The 26,859-nt window shown below is 32.3% G+C and overlaps 2 protein-coding genes across 3 annotated transcripts; one reads left to right on the top strand and one right to left on the bottom strand.

The window, feature by feature from the left end:
- Positions 1-10,576: 10,576 nt before the first annotated feature.
- LOC123682346 (protein max-like) lies at positions 10,577-16,808 on the top strand. Of its 2 annotated transcripts, none has more exons than XM_045620927.1 (6): positions 10,577-10,800; positions 10,858-10,929; positions 11,004-11,111; positions 11,889-12,012; positions 12,238-12,413; positions 16,654-16,808. In XM_045620927.1, exons 1-5 carry the CDS (start codon positions 10,762-10,764, stop codon positions 12,384-12,386), a joined length of 492 nt encoding a protein of 163 aa, XP_045476883.1. In that variant the 5' UTR covers positions 10,577-10,761; the 3' UTR covers positions 12,387-12,413; positions 16,654-16,808. The 2 variants fall into 2 exon arrangements, with proteins under 2 accessions (XP_045476883.1, XP_045476875.1); XM_045620919.1 differs by having other exon boundaries at positions 10,578-10,800; positions 11,004-11,114.
- A 2,694-nt stretch (positions 16,809-19,502) lies between these two features.
- On the bottom strand, positions 19,503-26,298 carry LOC123682337 (3'-5' ssDNA/RNA exonuclease TatD). Its single transcript, XM_045620906.1, has 6 exons — positions 26,026-26,298; positions 25,783-25,881; positions 24,648-24,808; positions 22,845-23,028; positions 21,348-21,510; positions 19,503-20,701 (listed from the first exon to the last, which is right to left on the bottom strand). The coding sequence occupies exons 1-6, from the start codon at positions 26,177-26,179 to the stop codon at positions 20,539-20,541; spliced, it is 924 nt and encodes a 307-aa protein (XP_045476862.1). The 5' UTR covers positions 26,180-26,298; the 3' UTR covers positions 19,503-20,538.
- Positions 26,299-26,859: the final 561 nt, after the last annotated feature.

Here is a 26,859-nt window from a genome sequence, read left to right on the forward strand (position 1 = left end):
TTTTATTTCTTATCAATATATCTATCGGATCGGAGAACGAGCGTCCAAAAAGCCTTCTAGAATTTTCTTTGGAAAAAGAAAACCTTTACAAAGGCTAGAAAAGTAAAACAAATAATCTTTGTAGAAAAAATATTTGATGAAAAATGCCAATATGCAATATGACTATCCCATTTCTAAATTCCAGTTGTTCTATAAATGAATTAACTGAAAATTTCTGTAGTTGATTCAGTTGAAATAAAGACAGAAGTGAGTTTGGCAGTATGTAATTCGTTTGAGGAACTGAGTATTTCCTCAAAGTGTGATAAAAATTAATGCTTAGTTCCGGTTTTCTAAAATGATTCAGGATGAAAACCAGATCGCAGATTTTGAAGATTTTTTGTTTAATTTTCAGTTGAATACAGCTACCCTAGCCAGGGCGAGCGCGAATAATTTTAGCGCCTAAAGCAAAGAATATTTCGGCACCTCTGCTGAAAAAGCATCAATAACAAGATGATCTTCCTCATAACCACCCCCCAAAAAAAAAGCATTGTTCCAATGATAATACAGAAATGTCTAATTCCGATGAAGAATCTTGCAATCGTGCGTAAAACAAGATAAATACGTATATACACATACAAGTATACCCATACTATATCGTAAAGATGAAAAACCAACTTCTATACAACATGTCGCATGTCCCTTAAGAAGAAGTGCTATCCGTAGACACGTGTTTCTGGCTTTCAGCCCTCATTAATACGATGAAAAAGTGTTAGGAGGAGCATCACTCGAAGGAAACAACAAACAGAGTTAACAACAGAAGTCAGACGTCCATTTGTGGTTTCAGTAGGAAAAAAATTTGTGGTTTCAGGCAACAATCATGTGGAAAGCAATAGCTACCTGCGTGACATCTGAATCCAAGTCAAATCACAATGTGGAATGGCTAACGTGGGGATTTTTCATAAAACAAAGGAAGAAGAAATAAGAAGAGTCTCTCACGGAGACTCTTCTTATTTGCTAACCGCAGACACGTATTTCGGGATTTCGGCACTCATCAATACGATGAAAAAGTGTTAGATTGAGCAACACTTGGGAGAAACAGCGAACAAACGGAGTCGACTACTGAAACCAGCCGCCCATTTGTGGTCTCAGCTGAAAATTCCAACTATAGGCAACAACAAACAACACCACGTGGGAATCGAGAGCTACCTGCGTGACATCCGAGTTCAGTAAAAACAACAATGTGGAAGGCTGGAGTAGAGAATTGGTCATAAAAGAAAGGATGAGGTAATAAGAACAGTCCCTCAAGAAGAAGAGCTAGCTGTAAACACGTAGTACGGATTTCAGCCTTCATCAATATGGTGAAAAGTATTAGACTTAGCAACACTTGAAGGAAACATCATGTTAGAGTTCACCCTGTGTAACTCTTTTTTAAACATGCCTACAACAAATCGATTAGTCCATCTAGCGGCAGCTAGATGAACTAGATTATAGAGGACAATTGGTTCATCTAGCGGTGAATAGACGAACTAGCGTATGAAGGACGATGAGTCCTTCTAGCGGCCTATAGACAAACAGTCATAGAGGACAACTAGTCCACCTGGTGGTAAAGGAACGGTTAATGACCGTTACGTGAAATTTCCATGTTTCATTCGATGACTGAAAGTGGTGGATGTAACTCACGTGTTTTTCGATAAATCTGGTTAAAAAGAAAATATAGTTAATGGTGTTGAATACGAGATATCTAAGTTGGTAGCAGAGCGAATAACTCTTAATTTTTGACAACAGTATTTTTGTCGATATCATTGTGAAATAATTGAAATAAATCCCATATAATAAAATGGATAACAACCAAGAATATGACGTTCCCATCAATACAGAAGCTCAAATTGAAGACCTTGATTGGATGGTTACATCTCCACACCAAGAAGAGGCAGTGAATAATACAGATTTGGCTACTTTAATAAAACAGCAAGTAAATGAAACTCTTGCCAATGAAGGGTTAGACTTTAACTGGGACTTCGTTCATTGAATCTACTATATTTCCTAACTGAAGAATATGGAAGTTTGTCTCACAATATGCCTTTTGGTAATAGAGTTCTTCATGATGCTCAAGTAATGCAATATTTAATATCAACACTATCTAAGGGGATTGCAAAAAGTCTGTTGAAAAGTAAAATCTGCTAATAGTAAATATAAGCAGATCCTAGAAATGTTTTCTGGTCAAAAACATCAAGAATTTATTGTTATTGAAGAAAACTGTAATAAGTTGCATTTTCGTGATTATGACTGTCCTATAAAATTCGTGACAGAATTTCAAAACAGTATCGAAGAATACAGAAAACTGGGAACAGTATTTCAAGATCTATTGATTGCTAGATTCTTGGCAAAATTAAAATTGAAAATTGATATGAATCTGGAAATCTATATTCTAATTATTATAATATGATGAGAAGCTTGCCAGAACATCTGAGAAACTTCAATACTCGCATCCGAAAAAGGAAAAATGAGAGTGAAGAAAGTTAAACATGGAAGAGAAGTAAACACACAACCCCAATGAAGGAAATGAAGCATAATGAAAATCAGAACCAAAGAAGAAATATTGATTTCAAGAAAAAGATTAAGCATGACTGATTTATACTCCAAAGAAGAAATAGAAAAATGGATACCTATAGAATTGGAAAAAAAAACCAAGGTGAGAAGTGTGGTACCTACTTCCACACTCAAAATGTATGTCCCTATCCAGAGTAATTCTGCTATAGGTTATAGGTTTGGACACAAAAAAAAAATGTAAAGAAAGTGAGTATGAGAAGGATTTATAATGTATGATAGTGACTCGAACATTAGAATTATTAGAATCGGAGGGGGAATTGTGGCATGAAAGGTGTGCTCACATTTCCTCTACGTACTTGAATAAATTACGGAATGTGTTAACAGGTATGACTGAATTTATTTACAAAAAAAAAAGCATTGGAAAAAGCCTCCACATGCTCTCTATCGAAATTAACTAGGAAAACGATAAACAAAGCCAGAAATGGGTCAAATAGATCATGTGAAATAATTCACACAGATTTAATTGGTCCAATCACACCAGCCACATTTGTTAACAAGAATAAATATATTCTAACCTTTCTTGATAATTATACTTGCTTTTTGCAAACTTTTGTATTAAAATCCAAAATACAAGTACCTGAGTGTTTAGAGCAAAGTTTAAGAACTTTAAAATCAATGTTTTCTGAGAAATATTCATTTAAATGGAATAGAATTCACAGGCAATGTGACTACATTAATACTTGATAAGTACAATATTAAATTACAAACAGCTGAACCATATACTCAGAATATAATGGTACAATTGAAAGATTGAATCGCACTTTAGAAGAACGCATTCGAGCTTTACTTGTAAGTTCAGGATTTTCACTATCTTTTTGGGGCCTAGCTACTCAATGGGCAACTGATGTGTACAACAAAACCCCTTTTAACAAGAGCAATTTACTTACTTCATTAAAGCACTGTTTATGTTGTTGTACTTCATTGCCCAAAATTACCCTTATATAATAATAATAATCTTTATTCTCTGACCTCAAATCAATAATGATAACATAACTATTTTAGATATTACTGGATGCAATATGAAACTGTTTTTTAATTAGGGCTGAAACTTATTAGTAAGTAAGTAGGTGAGTTTATTGATAAATAGGAATAATAATAATTATAAGTTGTCTTTTCAGAGAAATCTACCACTTGTTTGTGTATTCGAAGCTATCTGAAACTCTGTTTCGAGAAAGCTACCACTTGATTAACTATTCGAGCTATCTGAAACTCTGTTTCGAGAAAGCTACTACTTGATTGACTATTCGAGCTATCTGAAACTCTGTTTCGAGAAAGCTACCACTTGATTATTCGAGCTATCTGAAACTCTGTTTCGAGAAAGCTACTACTTGATTGACTATTCGAGCTATCTGAAACTCTGTTTCGAGAAAGCTACCACTTGATTATTCGAGCTATCTGAAACTCTGTTTCGAGAAAGCTACCACTTGATTATTCGAGCTATCTGAAACTCTGTTTCGAGAAAGCTACCACTTGATTAACTATTCGAGCTATCTGAAACTCTGTTTCGAGAAAGCTACTACTTGATTGATTATTCAAAGTGATCTGAAACTCTGTTTCTAGAAAGCTACCATTAATAATAATAAGTTTATTAATTTCAATGATTATTCGTACAAAATATTGAAATATTACACAAATAAAAATGAAACAAGTCACAAGAAAAAAAGAATATAATAATAATGAGAAGACTTATTTAGAACAATAAACCCTGAACTCCTCGACTGAGTAAGGTTCACACTGCACAATTAGCCTGTGAATTATTCTCTTAAAGGTCCCGTGATTAGAAATGACCTGTAGATGTTTCGGTAATACATTAAATAACTTGATTGCCATGTATTCTGTACCCCTTTCACGTAAAGTAGAAGAATGAATAGGGAAAAAGTACGGAACACTTTGCCTTGTATTATTAACATTTTTGAATTCTACAAAATAATTTTGATTTTTATGGAAAAATGTAAGTATTTTGTATATATATATATATATATATAGTCCATATAAAGTGAGAAAATTATGTTTTCTAAATAGTCCACGACAAGACTGCCTATAGTTGAGTCTTAGCATAGATCTAAATGTCCATTTTTGGCAAATGAAAAGGTTATCAGAGTGGATGGAGCATCCCCAGAAAATTATACCGTAAGAAAGTAAAGATTGGTAATTAGCAAAATATAGAACTTTCAGGACATGAAAGTTAACCTGATCTCTCAGCATGAAAAGAGTAAAAGAGACTGAATTCAGCCTCTTTCTAAGCTGATCAATATGTATGTCCCATCTCAGACTCTTGTCTAAAGTAATACCAAGGAAACTCACTGAATCCCTCACCGGTATCTGGTTATCGACATCACCAACAAACTTCGGGAAAACAATTTTTGATCTGTATGACCGAAAAAAAAAACACTCGCTTTTTTTGTAGATTGATTTTTAGTTTGTTGTTGTTTGTTTGATTGGTCGGAAAGATCTGAAAATATAACTCGAAAGATACCAATTGATTGATTATTCGAAGCTATCTGAAACTCTGTTTCTAGAAAGCTAATACTTGATTGATTATTCGAAGCGATCTGAAACTATGTTTCTAGAATTATTATTATTAATTATTAAGAACAAAATGAAACTACTTTATTATAGCTGAAGCTTATAAGGTGTTTGTCTTTTCAAATAAAGAACCAACTCGATTTGCAGCGAAATAGTATTCTGAAGCGAAAATTCGGATTAAAAAAAAAGGAAGAAAAAAACGATTTTAATGAATTTTCTCTCTTTTACCTTGTCGGCATGGGAGGGGGTGTTAGAGTTCACCCTGTGTAACTCTTTTTTAAACATGCCTACAACAAATCGATTACTCCATCTAGCGGCAGCTAGATGAACTAGATTATAGAGGACAATTGGTTCATCTAGCGGTGAATAGACGAACTAGCGTATGAAGGACGATGAGTCCTTCTAGCGGCCTATAGACAAACAGTCATAGAGGACAACTAGTCCACCTGGTGGTAAAGGAACGGTTAATGACCGTTACGTGAAATTTCCATGTTTCATTCGATGACTGAAAGTGGTGGATGTAACTCACGTGTTTTTCGAGAAATCTGGTTAAAAAGAAAGTATAGTTAATGGTGTTGAATACGAGATATCTAAGTCATCAAACAAATGGAGACATCAAATTGAATCCAGGCGTCCTTTTGTGGTTTCGGCAGGAAAACCCAACAACAGACAACAACCAACAACACCACGTGGGAAACGATAGCCACCTGCGATACCAAGAAAAACAACAATGTGGAATGGCTAACGTGGAAAATTGTTCATAAAACAATGGAAGAGAAAATAAGAAAAGTCTCTCGCGGAGAAGTGCTAACCTTAGACACGTGTTTTAGGCTTTCGGCCTTCATCAATACGGTAAAAAAGTGTTAGAATGAGCAACACTTGAAGAAAATAACAAACTAACGAAATCAACAACAGAAGCCAGCCGTCAATTTGTGGTTACAGCAGCAACTAACATTACCACGTGGGAAGCTATAGCTACCTGCGTGACATCCGAGTCCAAAAAAACAACAATGTGGAATGGCTAACGAGGAGAATTCTTCATAACACAAAGAAAAAGGGAATAAGGACAGTCCCTCAAGGAGGAGTGCCAAATGTAGACACGTGTGTCGGGCTTTCGGCCCTCATCAATGCGGTAAAAAAGTTTTAGAATGAGCAACACTTGAGGGAAATACCAAACAAACGAAATCAACAACAGAAGTCAGCCGTCCATTCGTGGTTACGGCAGCTACTTACATTACCACGTGGAAAGCTATAGTTACCTGCGTGACATCCGAGTCCAAGAAAAACAACAATGTGGAATGGCTAACGAGGAGAATTGTTCATAACACAAAGAAAAAGGGAATAAGGACTGTCCCTCAAGGAGGTGTGCTAAATGTCGACACGTATAGAATAAAATAAGAATAAGTTTATTCATCCTTTAAGACACCATACAAAAGGTATATAGGATAAGTCAACAAAAAAATATATAAACACATATAGAAGCTTAAATCTAAGACCAATTATCAATACAATATTCCCTAGTTGAATAATAACATTTTTTCAACAAAATTTCCTTAACTTCAAGTTTGAATTTACGTAAATCCAGTAATTTCACAGAAGATGGTAAGTGATTGAATAACTTGATGCTCTGATAAAGAGGAGAGCATTCAAATTTGTGAGTTCGGTGCTTAGGCACTAAAAGAATCTGTGAATTTCTGGTCTTGTAGTCATGGTTGCTGGATAGTTTTTTCCAGTTTTTCTCATTTTCCTTTGCATACACAAGACATTTCAAAATATAAATGCAAGGTAAGGGCAATAACCTATTCGCATTAAATACTGGCCGACAACTTGTTCGAGGACTCAAATTAAAAATTGTTCTTATTATTCTTTTCTGTGCGATGAAGATTCTTGAGATATCCACACAGCTGCCCCACAGAATAATATTGTAAGTTAAATGGCAATAAACCAGGCTATAATAGATGTCTAATAGTGAACCAACAGGAAGTACATTTTTAACTCTTAATATTGCAAAAAAAGTGGTGTTTAGTTTTTTGCAGAGATAATCAACATGGGTAGTCCAGCTTAGATTTCTGTCTATATAGACACCCAGGAATTTGGTAAATTCACTTGGAACAATGGTGTCCTCCATATAACGAATTCTCAAATTACCCCTCTCGAAATTTCTAAGGCCAAAGTAAACACATACCGTCTTATCCACATTCAACATCAACCTATTCGAGTGACACCAATTCACAAATTGTGTTACAAGGGTCTCACAAGCTACTTGTAATTCCCCACAGCTCCGGGCCGAAATAACAACCGAAGTGTCATCTGCGAACAGTGTCAACAACAGGCACGTTAAATGATGAGGCAAATCATTTATAAATAACAGAAATATTAACGGTCCCAGCACGGAGCCCTGGGGGACTCCAAGGTCCACACCATACTCTTCCGAAAAACGATTTTCCACTCTAACTGACATGACTCTCCCGTCCAGAAAACTTCTGAGCCATTCCAAAATGTATGTCGGGATTTCGGCCCTCATCAATACTATGAAAAAGAGTTAACACTTGAAAGTAGGGATGTGTGGTTCGTTCAATTTCGACGAACCGGGTCGAACCAGATCCATGGCTGAGACGACCCGGTTCAAATGACCCGTTCAATTGACCCAATGGTTCTTTTCAGCTCAAACTCAATAGCTCAGATCGAATCATGTACGATTTGCGCATGATTCAAAGATCCGTAGATCTGGTTCTTTCGTTCTTTATTTTATTTTTCTTGGTAAAGAATGTTAAGTTGATATCAGCTTTCTTTCGGTATGTTTTTAATCGGATCCTGAATTTGTGATAATGATTTTTTTGAGACATAATCATAAACATAAGGGAGATTATCCATTATCATAAAGTTATAAGGAGATGGCAGAATATAATGAATTGATATCTGGTTCATGTGATGATTATGGATCTTTCAAAAAAATTTCAAAATCTAATATATATTCCTCGTTCAAATTGATGATTTTGGAATATTTTAATGACTAATGAAGAAGTAGAAGTAAATCATGAATGTACTTTGTACAGAACACTAAATTCACGAGGTCTTGAATTATTAATTTTAACGAAAACTACCTAATGATCATTACCTGTATCTATTCCAACCAAATAAATACAGAAGATCTGAAATCCCTTAAACTGATATTAACCCTAATTGATATATCTTGTTCCCGAAAAATATTCATTTACATCAACTTTACAAAGTTAGGTTTGAATATATAGTTAAAAAAATTCTCAAAAAATAATGAACAATATTTAAGACCATAACATTTTCAAGAAATAATAATTGGAGCATCTAAGATAGTGCAATTACAGAGCCCAGTTTCTTTTACTATCTATCATCTTTCTTCAAAACCGGGTGCCAAGTGCCGTGCCGATGATTCATTTACGAAATGGATGTATTTTATTACTACCATAATTATGTTCCTTTAAGGTCAGTCCAAACCGAAACCCATCTACCTAGGCTCGGATAACGAACCATTCTATAGATCTTTGGGTCCTAAAAGATCCTCAGATTGAATGAACTGAATGTGAAAGTTTGGCTCATTCGGATCGGTTCGAAGGAACGAATCATTTTCAGAGAGACGACCCGATCGAACCATTCGTTCTGAAGACCCGGGTCTTTTGATTCGTTCGTTCGTAAACGACACATCCCTACTTGAAAGCAACAGCAAACAAACGAAGTCAACAACTGAAGCGATCCGTCCATTCGTGATTTAGGCACACATCCGACTTTTGCAGTTACGACACCCGTTGCGGTGTCGTACCTATTCAATGCACACTACATACGACACCGTCGTGGTTGCGGAGCCGGATCAATTCACTTCAATGAAGAGCTCAATATCCAATTTCCTCTCTGCCATTGTGCGAACTCACGACAAACGTCGTATGTGTGCGCAGGCCAATTTGGAATAGAGTACTGAGAGATCGCATGTACGACTGCGGCACAGTTGCGGCCTAGAGGGACATGCTACCAAAAAACGACCGTATGCTGGCAGTTACGACGTCGCAACTGCACGGCGGGTAGTGTGCGTGCTCCCATTTGATTCTTTGTACCACAGGCCGCAAGTACGACACAGCAACGGTGTCGTAACTGCAAAAGTCGGATGTGTGCACCGGGGCTTAAGCAGGAAGACCCGACAACGGGCCCACAATCAACATCACCAAGTGGGAAGCAATAGCTTTCTGCGTGACATCCGGGTCCAAGAAGAACCACAACGTGGAGAGGTTTAAGTGAAGAATTGTTCATAAATCAAAGAAAAAAAGGAATAAGGACAGTATTCCTTACATCATTTCTTCAATGCAAATGCAGAGCAATTGAAGAATTTTTCAAAGATGCATGGTGTGATTGATTTTTCAAGGTGGGAAATTATATGTCCAAGATGCAACAACCCCTGCAGATTTTATGAAGCGAGAAATAGGTATGTTTGTAATACCACATTATTAGTACAAAATACAAGAAGGAGAATTCGCACAAGATGTGGTTTCATTCATATTACATAAAAAAATACGTTTTTTGAAAACAGCAGTAAAAATAAAAAATATTCAGGAAATCTGCGTGTTTGTTGCATCTTGGCTTGTGGGTATGAAGAAAAAGATCTTGAAAATGAAATGAATTGAGGTAGTAGAGATGTTTTGGCATTTAACAGTAGGTAACTAGTATCGAATGCAAAATCGTAGGAATTTTCCATATGTTGAATGTGTAAACAACGGCTTCCAAATCATTCAAAAGCGAAGGTAGTGTGGTTTTTCACCTGTGTGAAATACATAATGATTTTATCCGTCTTTCAAATGGGTAATGTGCATATTGATTGGGCTGACATGTGTTATTTGCAGAAAAAATTTACAAACGCAGCTGACTAGCGGAGCGGAACAACTTTTGTTGTTTTTAAGAATCAAGGATGAAATATGAAAAGTCGGCCTGAAAACTACGCCGAATTGCCGCCCCTCAAATAGAGGTACCTAAAATGATCGCTTCACTGTTTCATCCCTAACGCCGGCCCTGACCCCAACCAATGTTCATGTTCTATCTACAATTACCAATTGAACAAATCGATTGATGGAATCCATCACTAAAGCTAATAAACCAAGCATCCTTAACCATTTTATGAAGATAATCTGCATTATTATTACAATTCAAAGTTATAACTATTTGTAGTGACATCAGTGGCGTACCCAAGGAGGGATGAATAAGAGGGATCAAAAGAAAGAAAAATGATGCAGGTGAATCTTCAGGTTTTTCGCGTTTGAATACAACAGCTGACACTTCGACAGGTGAAAATCAATCTCAAGAACTCTCTGTAAATTCAAAGGACATTGGAATCGAAAAACCATTTTTTTTTTGTTTTTAACTCTTTATTCCCGCATGGCTTATGTCTGGGTACGCCTCTGAGTGACATGCCTGGGCTTAATGTCAAAAAAATAACAATGTTTACGCAGTTATGTTCTGTGGTCCAAATGTAAATGCATGTGCATGTCGAAATTGTTGGTCAGATATTTTTGAGTTAATTTGAGTTAATTTTTGAGATTAATTTTGATTCCCATTAATATATTTCCACACAATTGAAAAATAACGTTGTCACATAGCCCATTCCTTGTTTACTTCACATATCTAACTATGAGTGATGATGATAGAGATATAGATGTGGAAAGTGATGTAAGCTACAATGCACCATTCATCAAACATGATTTATTAAATTTCTGAAAATTTCAGGAAGGAGAGGACTCTGATTCCAGACAACCCAACATACAAAGACAAAGCTCAGGCAATCAATACTACTCTCAAGTAAGTTATTTTCCATTTAAAGACAACAGGGGAGTTGAATTGTAATAATTTCCACATCTATTCTATTTTTTCAGGCTGAGAAAAGAGCTCATCACAATGCTCTCGAAAGAAAAAGGAGAGATCATATCAAAGATAGTTTTAGTAGTTTACGGGATACAGTACCTGCTTTAAATGGTGAAAAAGTAGTATGTTCGTTCTGATTAGCTTATGTTTTAAGAGAGAATTAAGAGTTGAAGAGTTTCAAATAAATATATTCTATGAAAATTTCATGAAGAATGCAAGAGCAAAACTTACTAGACTTATCTACTTAATTCTAATTTTGCTAGAACTTAGTTTTTTTTCCTTCATTTTTTTTGATTACATTATTGTTCATATAACTTTCAATGTCAAATTATTCACAAAAAAAATAATTTTTTCGGCAACCGTCCGGGAAGTGCTCACTTTCCGGACGCTTTTTCTCTGAGAAAGTAGCATTTCCCGGCCTAGTCCGGAAAGTACGTACTTCCCGGACTAGGCCGGAAAAGAATCATAGAATCCATAGCAACCGAGATAACGGCTGACAGTTCATATGAAATTAGTTGTCAAAGATTTGCATGCTTTTTTGATCGCAATCGTAATAAAATATGGAAAGCAGCAGCGATAGTGTTATTTTACATGGTTGCCGAAAAAATATTGTACGCAACACGCCCGAAAATGGTTTTTTGGACTCCAGACTTGTCTATTCGTCCAAAAAAAACCCTATTTTCCGGACTTGTTACGTAAATTACTATTTTATGTTCAGTTACAATTTTTCTGCTACCAAAAGATTTATTTGAAAAATATGTTTAAGGACTGGAAAATTGTGTTTAAACTTATGGATTTAGTTATCTCAAATCTTCAATTAGTTCTAACATTCTTTCTTAAAACTATTTATTAATTTATGATTAGACTAGGAACTATTCTATAATAATTGATTTCAGGCCAGTCGAGCTCAAATTTTGAAAAAAGCTGCTGAATATATTATGCTAATGAGAAAAAAAAATTCTTCTCATCAGAGAGATATTGATGATTTAAAACGACAGAATAATCTACTAGAAGCTCAAAGTGAGTATTATTTTACAAGTGGGTATATCTAAAACATAGTAATTTGTTATAATTCATCCTAGGATGAATGTTGACTTCTCATTCCATAAGAATAATAATAGCAGATAAATTTTTCTTGATTTGTCCAAATTAGGGATTTTTGTGAAAAAATTTCTGTTCTCAACTTTAAACTTTACTTCTGCACATTCATAATGATTTTTTATTGTCTATCATATTATTTTGCAGTTAATCAATTAGAAAAGGCCAAAGCAGCAGGGGTTTATAGTTTTGATTCAGGTGACAGGGAAAGTTATAATGAAAGTGAAACTGATACATCAGATGGAGAGATTCCTATACAAAAAAAAATCAAAAAAACAAAAATTTCTCACTATTAATCTTTGATGAGTGACAGAATTTAAGAGGTATGTGAGATTCAAATATCATTTTAGAGCTATTAAATGAAGATTTTTAGTTCATTATTATATAGATTAATATAATAATTAAATATTCAAGATCATTAAGTCACTTGAAGAAGATAAAAATAAGTTCAACTACCACCACCTCATCTAGAATGCTAATAGTTATAGCATTATTTAAAATGTATATAATTAGAGCTCGGAGCACAATCGTCATTCTGACTTTACCCACTAGGTTCACAGAAAATTGAATTTGCTCCGAAGTAGAATTCTGGAGAATTAAATCTAACAAGAGTGTTGTTGAAACAACATAAAATGTAAATCAAACTGGGAAATATTTTATATCCAATTACCTCTTTAATAATTTCCTAATTTGATCAAAAATTGCTGATTGTTGCAGATTTGTGAAAGAAATCAAAAATATTTATTAGGTTACATCACAGTCTTGCCAAAAATTTTTTTTAAATATAGTTTTCCTCTGTTTATTTCCCTTCCCTCTAAATCATCATGTTTTTGTTTGAATTGTCCAAATGTCTAAATAAATCTATTGTTAAAGATGACTTAAGGCAAAATATCAAGGATTCTGTAATATTTTTATATTTCAATAAAACTCAAAAAAATGCAGTTTATATAGTAAAATTTACTAATCTGAAGAACCAAAGGTCGATGACTGATAACTGTGTCAATAAAGAACCGTTCTCTTCCAATTTCTACAGCTATGTCTCTATACATATACAGGGTGAGTCTTTAACTTGTACATATATTTTAACAGTAGATTCTTGAGGTCAACAGGAATACTTTTTCCTGATTCGGCCCAGATGAAAGGATATTGCCATTTTGAATTTTCAGAATGAGCTATGCTACCCCTGGAATCTGTACATCAAAGTTTTTCCAACTATAAGAAAAATTCGCTTCAGAATTATAAGCTAACTCTATGTATACCTTAAAAAAAATCTATGCTCAGAGATATTTACTCCATTAAGTTTAAATGTTATGTTTTATATGACCTTGTTTATACTGAATAAATATCATCCAATTTGAAAAACCCAACAAATATTGAGTTTCCATACATCATTTCAAGAAATTTAAGATAATTGAGTACTACTTCCCAAAAAATTGTGTGGATGCAAGACCTGTATCAGACTTTTTAATGAAAATAATTTGCGTTGTTACATTTGAACCATATGAAAATATTGATTTGCATCAGCAGTTCAATATTTCTAGAGCTATAACTATAGAAATATGGGTACGAAGCAAAAGAATGACTATGTATTCAACGGATGGATAAGTTGGATTCTATTTGCGATAAAATTGCTTCTATAATGTGTACCTACATACGTACACCTGAACTGCAGTTATATCCACAATTAATCTCTGACTTTTTTATGCAACTCAGATTGTATTTTATTACTTGAACTTCTGGCATTGACTATTTTATTTTACATGTACTTTATTCATTTTGATTTTGGCATTGAAAATAAACTAAAAGTATTCAATATACTTGAATTAAATATTCTGCTTCTTTCAACTCACTTGATTTGTTTTCACAATAAAACAATTATGGCTCTCTTGAAAGTATGTCTATCATATGATCTAATTGTAGTATCAAATAATTGAATGACAAAAAAATAGAAGTATTCAATCATATGAAACTTTGTTTAGTTTGTAGTGGTATGTTTCCATAAAAACTTAAATGACCTGAAGAAGAATACAGTAATGTTCAGTAGCAGCAGTCTTTAGTGGGATTTTCAGATCTTGATTGGTGTTATTTTATTAGGAGACTATTTTGTGAAAATTTTAGTGACAATGAGTTTTGAGAGTGATCTAAATTCTTAAAAACAGAATGCTCGCTCTAATGAAATATCATCCTATTATCAGAGCTGTTCCAAAACTCCGTAATTTGTGATCAAATTGTAAGAGTTGAGGTGAGCCTATTCCATAGAGTAATAAAAATAGATAGGGGGAGTATGCGCACTTTTTAAATGTCCCCAACATGGTTAGAATGTTGTCGGATTGTGATATATTATCAAATCCACAATTTTACTATTGTTATGAATATATATTATACTAATGAAATAGATTTATTTCAGTGATTCGCGATTAAAAATGCAAATATTAATATTTGGAATCCGATATTTTTTCCGAATTTTGTCGAATTTATAATAAGCAGAATATTCATTATTTTCATTATCTACCTGCTGAAGTCCAAGGTTTGGCAACTTTTGCTCTTCCAGTGTCATCGGTTGTTTCACATCTTTTGGCGCGCTTGAAGTTTGTTTTCTGAATTTCTGATATATTTAGGTATTCATTTCGATATATTCTGAGGTAATGTGAAACGTCGGTGGTTCACAATGGGACAGAAGTGCGTTCTTTGTGGAGAAACTCGCGAGTTAAACATATCAGTGATATGTTTTTGTTTCCGCGCACTTCATGTAAAATTTGATAGTTCATGTTGGGGACAAAATTTGCTTACTGGAAATGACATACTCCTTCTATCTATGTTTGTTACTTTACTTACTTATTCAGATAACTTCATTTTCAAACTAAGTTGGCTAGTGTGTTTCAATTCTGAAATTTGATTCCTGACAACATAGCGAATATTCATTTCTGTGGGTTTTCTTCAATAGAATTGCATTTAACCAAAGTACCCAATTTTTAGTATTTCACATTTTTTTTTTTCTTAAAATCAAATTACTCTAAAACGGCGCATTTTACGAGAAAATATGAGGAATACTTTTTTTTCAAAATTGTCAAATATTCTTCAATGAGCGTTCAAATTATTTTTAAGAGTTGGGTTCTTTGAATTCCTGGCATTTTTATGAAATGTAATGGTCATACAATGAAGAAACTGAAAGATTTGGATGAAATTTTATGTTGGGAGAAGATAGATAATATCAATTAAAAACTATATTCCAAAAATTATTTCCTTCGATGAAACCATTTGAGAGATATAACTGAAAAATATTTTTTTTATGGATTTTCAACAGCCTGTATCTTTTCAACCGAGCTGAATCGGAAAAAGTGTTTCTTTTGACCTCAGTAATCTACGGTTGAAATATATGTATAGAGACATAGTTGTATAAATTGGGAGAGACAGTTCTTTATTGACACAGTTATGTCATCTTCAGATTAGTGAATTTTACAAAAAATTCAAAAAAGGAAGAGATGTATTTTTTGATAAAACAATTCAACATCAATTTTGAATTATATATTCTTTTCCAAAAATTTAATACAAGTTTTTCAAAAGTCTTGTCTTCATAGAGTTTGACATATTTTTCAGTCTTGTGTAAAATTTGGAATTTACAGGTTTATAGCCTGTCTGTGATTGATTGGATGTTCATTATATAGCAGTTGTATGTATTGGTGGTTTATCTACTTCGTGCTACTGTTCTCATGAACAAGTACTCCTTGTTTTGGAATGCTAAGGATCGTAAGAGATTTGCTGAGATTGTGTCTAACCTTCAAAATGGAGGCGACACCTTGAGAAGAAGTTCTCATTCCATTTTTTCAATTGGTGATCATTGAATCATATATAGACTTGTAGAACTTGGTGTCATTTTTGATGAATTGTATTTCTGGTTCCCTAAAACCAATTCCCAAAACTGGTAATCAGAACCTCTTCCGATTACCAGTTTTTGATGTTTTGACTTGGATGTTCTTCTCTTCATTAGTTGAGTCTACAAATTGAAGTTCAACATAAAATCTATATGTGCACACCCAAATACTTTATTGCCTGCTAAGGATGTTCACTTCCTTTCATTATTGTGTGAAAATTGTTTGGTTATATAACATCAAATGCCCCAGCTGCTTGGAGGCTGGAGCTCCTATTTTTCTTTATAAATTCTTGCAGTAATTCAATTTAATTTTTCTCGTAGATATCAAAATAGTCATCTGCATTTTGTAGCAAGTATTATAGGTGGCCATTTTATCCAGTATGAATATATCTGCTCAATATAAATTATATAATAAAGGGGAGGAAGAAAGCCTTTTGGAGAACTTGTTTTAATATGTAGGATTTAGATATTTTCCACAATTCATATCTGCAACCATTAGCTAAAATTTTGAAACGATGATAGATGCTGATATGCTATTTTCATCTTAGATTTGATCTTCAAAAATTTATTTTCCCTTCAAATGTTCGATTGGGTTCTATATTTGCGAATTCAAATAATAAAAACCTAGTGGTTCATAAATTTAAATTTTAGGATATTTTAATTACTGATCAATAAAAAGTTCTTAATTCCAGGTACTGTCAAGAATCCGATTCCTCCAAGAGTGATATGGTTTTTATTTTCATTTTTATTATTGTTATAAAAGTAGTATTATATTTGTTTTACATTCATTATAATACAGACTGAGCTTTAACTTTCTGTAAATTGCTTATTATAAGATTATTTTTTATATATTTTATTCAATGTCCTTTGTCAACCTCTATATTTTCTTAATAAGGTAAATTATATAATTCCTACACAGAAAAAAAACTCAACGACTTTTTGAATTGAGTTAACCAGACCAAGCATATTTTTTGATAACGGAAAGCTGTAACATTAAGCTTTTGAACCACAAATCAGAAATTTGCATGGTAAATTGAACATAGAACTGAAAATTCTTAGTGACGTTTTTAGTCCAATCTGGATAAACCAAGAAACTAAATTATTATGTAGTTTAAATGGACTTGATGAATTTGAATTCAACTAAAAATGAAAAAAATTAAAACAGTCTGAAACACAGCATTGCATTTTAGATTATGTTTTTTACTTGATATGAAATGTGATTTATTATGATATAATTATTGTTGGTTAGATTATTTAGTTGCTGGGGTTCTGATGATATGATCCTCCTGAAATTCGGCATAAACATTTGAGTAACTATTATACATATACAAACCAAGCTTGAAATTGTATTTTGTTTCAACCTACTGGTACGTTTAACATAGAAATTTGATACAGAATTCAAATAACGTTAATAATCCTGTAAACACAAATTATACTTTTCCAATCAAACTTCGCATACTCTCTCGAAAATTATATCTTGAGACAGTTTTTAAGAGCTACAACTCGAAATCAATCTTGATGTTGCTTTCGAAAACCCGTACATCACAATCGATTTCGATACAGTATTACAGAGTGTTACGTCCAAGAACTGTTGAAGTTTGGACTTGAAGGAAATATCTTAGGAAAAACACGTTCTTCAAACAACTCTTTAATAACAAGTTGTCTATATGACATAACACACCTACTTAGTATATTCAATATATCAAACAAATTAGGGAAAATATAAACAAGAAACATCGGATTATTGAAAAGAAGTGAATATCGAATTGTCCAGAGAAGTAGTATTTGACCTCTCACTTCCATTATCATTTAAGTTCATATCACTGATTGGGTGCACAAGATCCAAAAGCACCTGACTTAGTATGACTTGCTTTTTTGCAATGTTGCCTCTTGGACTTAAAGCAGACGTGACTTACAAAAGTAATATAAATTCTCGGTTAATACCCGTGAATGATTTTTAGAAAGTACCATGCACACGTATGGCTTAATTGCAAAAAGTATGACCTAGACAAAGCCATTATCCTCATTTCAACCGAGTGTTATTATTTCAGCATTAGCGAAAAAACTTTTATATTTACTTTTGACCCAATTGATTTCCAATAATATGAAGAAAAGTTTATGGCATTACATCTTTTTTGATTTGTTAATTAACAAATACTTAATTGGCTGCGTTCAGACCACACATGCTCGTGGCACCCTCTATGACCTAGAGACTGGTCAACAATGATCTAAGATCTAATCACATGTAGATAGCGCATAAATAGAGGAATCGACTCCAACGTAGGAGTGAGACGCATGTTTCCATTCGCTGTTTGGAGTCACAACTTAGCTTTGACTGGTTCTATATATTGAAACAATCAATACTATTCTCTCATTCGTTGAAATTCAAACTTTGGCGTCACGTGACAAGAGACAACCTTATTCTCTTTAGGCTCTACCTTTCTCTTGTTGGAGTCAATGCTTCGCACTGCACGATCCCAAGGTCGCATTTACGTATTATTAGATTATTGCTTGTCAAGTTTATAGGAGATATTATGTCTCACTTGACATCAACTCGGGTATAGTATGTCCGAGTCAAATTCAAATATTTATTACTCAGGAAATCTCAACGAAAACTAATTTCTTTCGAACAAAAACTGGGTAAAAGGAGAAATGAGAGACTGGAATATGAAAAATATGAACTAGAACTGAAAAGAACAATAATAATGACCAGGGAATAGTCTTTTCATTGTTATTTTGATCTGACGTCCAGCGCGATGACCAAAATAGGAAAAGTGAGTAGCATACCTTGTATTCTTATATAATGCCATAGATTAATGGAAGTGCCCAGGAGGACTACGATCCACATAACACAATTTGAGACAAGTCTACTTGCATGCATTGAAGTAAGAGTAGTCTGTATGCACCATTATAAAAACTATTGATATGGGGTGCTATAAGCAATATAAGCATAGACTAGTAATCTGTGCTATAAGATTGTAGCAGTATGAATATGCATTATATTTAAGTCTGTTTTATTTAAAGAAATATTTCATAAAATTTATTATGTTTCTTTCAAAGCATTACTGTTTCCACATGAGAGAATTGATGTAAAACTTCAAGTTCTCACTCTAAAACCTTTGCTTACTTAATGGGCAGCACAATTAACTGTTTAACTTGTACAATATTGAAAATATCCATTTTTCATCAGTGAAAATATATTTTAATAATTCGATAGGTATTTCAAAATCATGATACTAGCTACCATCAGTTAGATAAATTAGATATGAGCCTTTTATAAATTTTTTACATCTATCTCATATAATATGAACATAACATCAAGTTAATCCAAAATTCGTAATTTTATAGCATATTAAATTTTCTCTCTCATTGATTCTAGAATTTTTTATTGTACGAAATTTCAAACTTATATGGTCAATTTTATATTAGTTGGTAATACTAATTATTTTTCCTGGTTGCTTTTCAAAGAGGTTATAGTATGTCATATCAAATAAATCAAACTTGACTATAGGTATATGGCGCATGGAATAAATAGAATATAAAAAATCTCAAATATATTTATTTCCAGAAGACAAGGCAATTAATTTTAATTTAACTTTTTTTACAATCCTTGAGAAGAATAAGATTTGCTTGGACAATAAATAGAATTCAAATAATTATATATTTCACTATAGATTAACATGTGAATAATATAGGAACAAATTTGCTAAGAAAGCGGCATAAAAATCAGTCAAAATAAAATCTTGAAAAGGTTAAGCGTATTGCAACTATGATTTTAGATATTCAGTTAGAATCTATAATAACAAGAATATTGAAATAAATTTTCGTTTTCAAATTGAGCATTAACAGTATATCCAAAGAGTATTTGATTTGCACATATTATATTTTTCAATATCTTGCCTAATTAAACAATTAGGCAATATATCTTGAATTTAAATAAATTGAAACAACAACATATATAATTTTAACCAATACAAATCGGCGAAAATGATGTGCAGAATAGATGCCTTTGGGAATATAGAATTGAAATACATGTACAAATCAAAAAAACCCTGTATATATAAATATATATATGTATAAAAATTAGGTTACATTGCATCAGAATTTCGAATACTTTGGAAAACAAAATAAAGAAATTTTATTTTTCAACATTTGAATTACTATTCTTTGGAAGAATCGTTTAATTGATATGATGTTTGATGAATTATCATATATAATCTATCAAAAGTTAAAGAACATGTATGTAATATAAAAAAAAAATTGATCACATAAATGGCTTACATGACCTCAAAAAAAAAATTCTGATACTATGTAGCAACAATTCAGCACCTTTGTTTAAATATATTCCTGAAATAGCTATCTATAAATACTTTATATTTTTACAAAAATATATTGTCATATTACACAAGTAAGGCAAGAGGCAAGTTTTTTGGAAAGTATTTCACAAGATTTGAGGAATCTGATATAACTTTTAGGAATCAGAGAAGATAACCGATTCAAATAAAAATCCAACCCATAATTAAATATGAAGATCATCAAAAATTCCCTATTATTTATTTTGAAATGGGGAATTTTTGTTATTGAGATAAACCAAATAGTTTAAGTGCGTTAAATGATGTAGACAAAGCTACATCTTCTGGTCGTTTTTTCATAAAAGCTGCTATCATTTCCACAATAACTGGCAAGGAGCAAGGTTCATTCCTTTGAAATGTACAATATCGGTTCAGAAATGTTGATGACCTAAAACCATATAATTCTTAAAATATATCAGGATGAATTAATTGATGACAGTAGTTTGGTCAGCTGAGAAATATCAGTAAAATTGTAGTTATGTGCTTATGATGTTCATGATTCAGTTCAAGTGCTATAAGTTAATCCACATAATCATAACTAAACTACTACTAAACTAGTTGTTAATGAGTATCCAAGATGTTCCTTATAATCAAGTAAACTAAACCGAATTCTACATATTACAGATTTGATCAAATGTTAGATGACAATAACAGTTCTAGTACATTGTTTCAACAAAATGTTTCAGTTAATTTGATATGGTCATTATAAATTATTCACGAAGGAATACAAACATCTTGATGTATCAAGTTTAAGACATTATTTAGAGACAAAATTTAACAATTTATAAGGTCTATATTACTCAAAAGAGATTGATCAAATCTTTAGATGTATACCTAAAGAACTGAATGCGCTCATAGCACCTAGAGAACAAGAATCATTCATTAGATAATGAATGATTAATTTCTATAAAACTCCAATTAATGATTTTTTTAGATTGTGATCTATTTCCTCGGTCACTTGGATAAAGAAACTTATCTCATTAAAACCAGTCAATTACTATAAAGAATTCACACTGTGTCAAGCTTAGACTCACCTTTCTGTCAGACTGTCTTTTACTTGTGCCGGTAATTTTGAAGCCCGTATATTCGGATACATAAAAGGAGCATCAGTTTCCACCAATAATCTATCCAAAGGAATGCCACCTTCTGAAAGTAATTTTCTCACACCACTGTCTGATTTATCTTTACAAAGGTATCCTGAAATTAAATTATTATTTCAGTTTACAAAACTTGAATTTCTTTGTACTTTCATGTCCTTGGCTTTATTAGGCATGATGTAAAAATTTTATTTCGCTCACTTCTACCAATTATACAAATTTGATTGGTTGAAAACAATAAAGAAAATCAACCTTCTGCATAGAACTTGATTGAGAGAGACTGAGTTTAAATCTTTCAGCATTGACTATAGACGTCTCGCTTGGTGGATGACGGATATTAAACTTCATGTCATGTCAATCGTCACTTCCTTGTCATGACCCTTTTCAAGAACAACACGTTGCATGGTCACAATTTTTATTAATTGACACTGTATGGACAGGAATGTTATTTTCACCCTAACATTGGGGGACCCGCAAGGTTTTGCGGTCAAATTCCTCTCTGTTTTTATAGTCTTTTAATACTCACATATATTCTTGGTTGTTATTTTTTGCACTACATATGGTAGGTTAAAAATTTAATTTTGATCACTATACTGACATTTCTTATTTCTGTAGACCTTTTTCTGGCTGAAGATGAAGGATTGTTCCTTCGAAACATGTCCCTTTTGATATTACACTCAATAAAGTTTGTATTTGGTTGAGTTTGACTCAAAGTTTTTTCACCTACCCAATTGACTATAGAGTCTAGCCCTAGACTCAGTCAATGAAACTCCAGCTCAGAGACAAAGAACCTCCTGTTTGAAGAGAATAAAAACTTTATCCCTCAATTATGTACTTATATCACCTTGGTTACTATGGTCAGTAAGTTGGTGATCTGTATATGTCAAATTCCTCAACAACTGGTGACTATTTCCTCAAACTTCAATGAGTTATCCTGTCACCAGAGCACCATACTTTTATTCTGGTTAGGTTCGGTAACCACGCCCACTCCTGTTTGCAGTTGTCATTTTAATTTTCAGATTATTGTTAATGAATATTTTCCATGACATATAACACTCAAAAAATCTATTATTTTAATTATGAAACAAATCTCTTCAGAGCCATTAAGAACTATTAGTTATTTACAAATTAAAAGAGATCAACCATTTATAACCTCCAAAATTCTGTCAATGAAAAATTGAGTTGACCATTACAAATGTCAAGCGGTCTGTAAATACGAAGCAGGTTACCTGAAACATTGAAAACCACTAGTAACCGCTCTGAAATTCTCGGCGATATTCACGAACCATACCCGAAGTAACTAACTGTCTTGATGACGATTTTGCGTACTTCTATTTGCTCCACCTTTGATACTGTATATGTGATATGTCTGGTTAGTAAAGTTTGAAAATTTTCTATAATTCATTTGTAATCACGGGTATTAATGATATGTACCTGTTAATCCTATGTAAAAATCTTTACTCAGATATCCTAGTGCTTGTTGATCAGTTCCAGTAAAACAATGTATCACGACTGGTGGCAGTTTTCCAGAATATTCATCTAATATCTTATGTAAATCATCATAAGCATCTCTTTCATGGACAAATAGTGGTTTGTTCAGCTCTATTGCTAATTCGACCTGTGGAGAAATGAAACTAGATAAAAGTGTTTGCAATAATGGTTTGTTAATTTCAGTATTAAAACTTTGAAATTATTCGACAGAAAAACCCCCCTGAATTTTGGCAATGTTTAGGAATGTATAGAATCTTAAAAATCGAAATAGAAAATATCCATCCGTCCAACGAGAAAGCTTTTCTCAGAATCGATTAGCGCTATTAGCTTGGGATTGTCTACAATTACTTGCTTTACCATCTTCTAGCTCGTGAACCCATGAACAATAATTCATGAAATTGAAAATATGTATTGCTATGATGATACTGTATACAATACTTTTACCGCAAAGTCCTAGCACTTGTAGTTTCGCAGAATACATTTTTGAAATTTTCATTTGGATTTCATTATTCATTAATATATTTCACATTGATAATTTTGTTGTTAAAATATAATATAGATAAAGTGTAAAATTTACAGGGTTCTTATTTATCTGCATTTAAAAAGAAACGATTATTTGCTAATTGTGCTGGAATAAGTATAACGTGAAAATTTTGATGTTTTGAACGACACTAAATTCTTAAATTACTCATTATCAAACTGAAAAAAATTATAATTTCTTTTTCATTCTATCCTTATACAGACTTCAAATTAGAAAGGAATAATGAATTTAATTTTTGAAATTGATTATGTGTTCCAATAAAGCATACAAAGTAATATAGATAAACTAATTAGTAATAGGACTTTGATGTATTTTCTTTTTGATATAATCTACGAATATTTCAAGAAATAATAGCTAAAATTATCAAATCTCTAGAGTATGTCACCAACATAAATCAACATCAACAGTTTCTGTAAATAAACAAATATTGAATTCTGTGATAATATTCACATTACAATGCTGCCTATAATTCATGAGAACTGTAATTTGTAGAATTTTTTTAACCTCTGGAGCAAGAATTCAAAAGGTAACTCCATATGTACTTTAACTGAACACTATCACTAAATTTATGATGTAATAAAATCATCTATTCCATATGTATTTGTAGAAATCACAATACCTGAATTTATTCGGAATGAAATATGAGGTTTACATTTCATATTCTCTAAATAATTACCTTCACTTATAATACAGTTGATAAGATTCTTTCTATCTGATTGAAAATTCCTATCTAATCTTTCTTTAGACAACTGAGAATGAATTTTTGCATTAATCTCTTTAACTCCATGATGAAGTATATGTATATGGCGGGATTAGAACCTGAGGTCTTCTTTTCCAAAATTCAAATACAAATTTTAAAAATACATAATTCAAAACTAAGCTCAGACATTGTGATAAAAAAAGTTTTTATTTAGTATCATAGTAGTAATTTCATGAAAATAAAAAAAAAGTTAACTCAACATATATTCAACAAATTGGAGACATATTGTCTTTAGTAAGAATGAACTGGGTTCAAGTTCATTTTATTAACTACTTTTTTTGATGATTTAAGATATTCTTACTTTGAAAATTTGAAAAAATCCAAAGAAAAAAGTTTAAAAGTAGTTTGATCCAAAACAATTCAAATATAAATGTTTTGTTTTTCACAATCAGATTTTTTATTAATGATAAATTCAACTCAGATCTTATATATTTTGAATACTTACATGTTTTCTAAAAACCTCTTTTTGTACTTCTGGCTCTGAAAAATTTCTGTTAAAATCTAGACCACATTCTCCTATAGCTACACATTCTGGACTAGAAGCAATGTTTTTCAAATCCAGCCATTCATCTTCATCAAATGATTTGGCATCATGAGGATGGATACCTAAGAAAATGAAAAATTCTTGAATAAATATTGGCAAATAAGAAAAAACATGTTTCTGTTGTAATAAGAGGATTATTAATAATTTCAAATATGGGTAGAATTTTATACTAGGATACCTATCTCTCTATGAGGCTTTCAAGAAAATTTTCAAAATCCCTAAAGCTGGATGTTCACAAGCGCTTCCATTGGAAAGTCACTTTGATGGAGTGAAGAATAAAATGTCATTAATGGTTACCAAATCTTTTATGTCTGAGAGATTGGCAAAAAAATTGCTGAGATAACAATGCAAATCTGTTTTTTTTATTGGTCAAACTTTTTTTAATGCACTTTACATGAGGGGTAACATACTTTCTAATAACTGTATCTCAGCCTATAATTAAATAAAGTAGGAGTCTTTGTCCATACACATTGTTCAAAACACTGCTCTTAGAGAAAATTCAAATGTGAAATATATTTGATTCAAAAAGCCAATATTTCACCCACTTCTTTATGTTTTTACAATAAATCAAGCTAAGATAAATACAAATTAAATCCTACAACTTTCAAACTGTACAGACATAAAAATGGAATGATGAAGTTAATTTTCATCACCCCATTTTTGAGTGACTACGTCTCATTCCACTGCACTTGGAAAGATAGAGTATAACCAGCAATTTTTTTGATATATCTAATCAAAAATAAATAAAAATCTTATTATTAGACAACATAGAACTATGCAAAATGGCCAATATGCATCATAAAAGTAATCAAAAAGCGAGTTGACTAAATAAATCTCCAATGTTATGAGTTCTTCTAAACAAATTCCAAATTATGAAAAGGATTATAAATTTATTGCAGTACCTCCTTTGATGTGTTGTGACAGCATGAAAAGCAAATTAGAAGTGAAATAAAAGTCAGAAACTTCATTTCAGCCCCCCAAACATATTAACGTTTTTGCAAAATAACTACATAATTCGATAGAAAACCAAATTTACCTGCAGTTGAATACAGTGTTTCAGGATATATTCTTGTTAATCTTAAAGCCTCCTTACTTGCTTTCACTGATGTACCAGTAACCATTATTTTTTGAACTCCTGAAATATACCATTAATAAGCTAGTTGCAAAAATCACAATATACTAGGTATATGACCTGGAATTATAATCAAGGGAAAATAGAAACTTTCTCTTTATAAAGAAATTCTGATTGCATAATAATGCATCTAGTGAAAAATTATACCTGAATCTTTTGCCCTTTGTATAACAGCATCCAAATCTCGAGAGTATTTCTTATTAGTTAAATTCGCCCCAATATCTATCAAAATATAATTTTCATAGCACTTTTCCATATTATTGCAGCTATTGGAGTTTTCATCTTTTACGGTAGTTTCCATGTTCCACTTCACATATGAACCGAATTAGATGTAATTGATGACTGGGTGAAGATGATAAATCAACAAAAATAAATTAACTTTTTATTTTTCCTCAGCACAGTGATCCATAGAATAATGATTAGATTAATTAGGTTAGAACATAGAATACAAATTGATTACTCACGTCAAAGGTTTGTTTTTAATGAACGAGCCTTAAACGTATCTGATTCGAAGGAATGACCAGCAATCAGTACTATAATGTACAGGATGGGCAAATAAGCGCAAAAATTTTCACCGCAAGTCTCTACGATGAGTGGATCCTGAGATATAGCCGCTTACCCCGCTTATTTGCCCACCCTGTACAATTGTACGTATCGAGGTATAGTTGAAGTTGTTTTCTTATAATTTAATGTTTATTTCTTCTTCATTTTTTTTTCATTATAATGTGTCTTCCCTTTTAATTGTTTTTTTTTTTGAATCGGGTACCGTTATATAGCAATTTTATTATAATAGTCGTTATTGGGTGTTAAATAAATATTCTTACAATCATATATATTGAAAAAAATTCAATGGACCGAATCCCTGAGCGAAATTGAGATGAACGCTTATACTTCTTGCTCCTCCACTTAACTCTGACGTAGACACCTATAATAATAGCATGTTTTGCTTGTTTTAACTTTTTTGAATATCAAAAAACTCAG

Source organism: Harmonia axyridis, chromosome 1 (genome assembly GCF_914767665.1).
Source record: "Harmonia axyridis chromosome 1, icHarAxyr1.1, whole genome shotgun sequence".
In the NCBI taxonomy this organism is placed as follows: Eukaryota; Metazoa; Arthropoda; class Insecta; order Coleoptera; family Coccinellidae; genus Harmonia; species Harmonia axyridis.

Excerpts from the sequence above, each read along its gene's own strand:
- LOC123682337 (XM_045620906.1), bottom strand. The coding sequence starts at position 26,179 with ATGGAAACTACCGTAAAAGATGAAAACTCCAATAGCTGCAATAATATG. Across the intron at positions 24,809-25,782 it reads AACACTGTATTCAACTGCAG|GTATCCATCCTCATGATGCC; the intron begins GTAAATTTGGTT and ends TCATTTTCTTAG. Across the intron at positions 20,702-21,347 it reads AAAGACAGTCTGACAGAAAG|GTCATCAACATTTCTGAACC; the intron begins GTGAGTCTAAGC and ends ATATGGTTTTAG.
- LOC123682346 (XM_045620919.1), top strand. The coding sequence starts at position 10,762 with ATGAGTGATGATGATAGAGATATAGATGTGGAAAGTGAT. Across the intron at positions 10,801-10,857 it reads ATATAGATGTGGAAAGTGAT|GAAGGAGAGGACTCTGATTC; the intron begins GTAAGCTACAAT and ends TGAAAATTTCAG. Across the intron at positions 12,013-12,237 it reads TAATCTACTAGAAGCTCAAA|TTAATCAATTAGAAAAGGCC; the intron begins GTGAGTATTATT and ends ATTATTTTGCAG.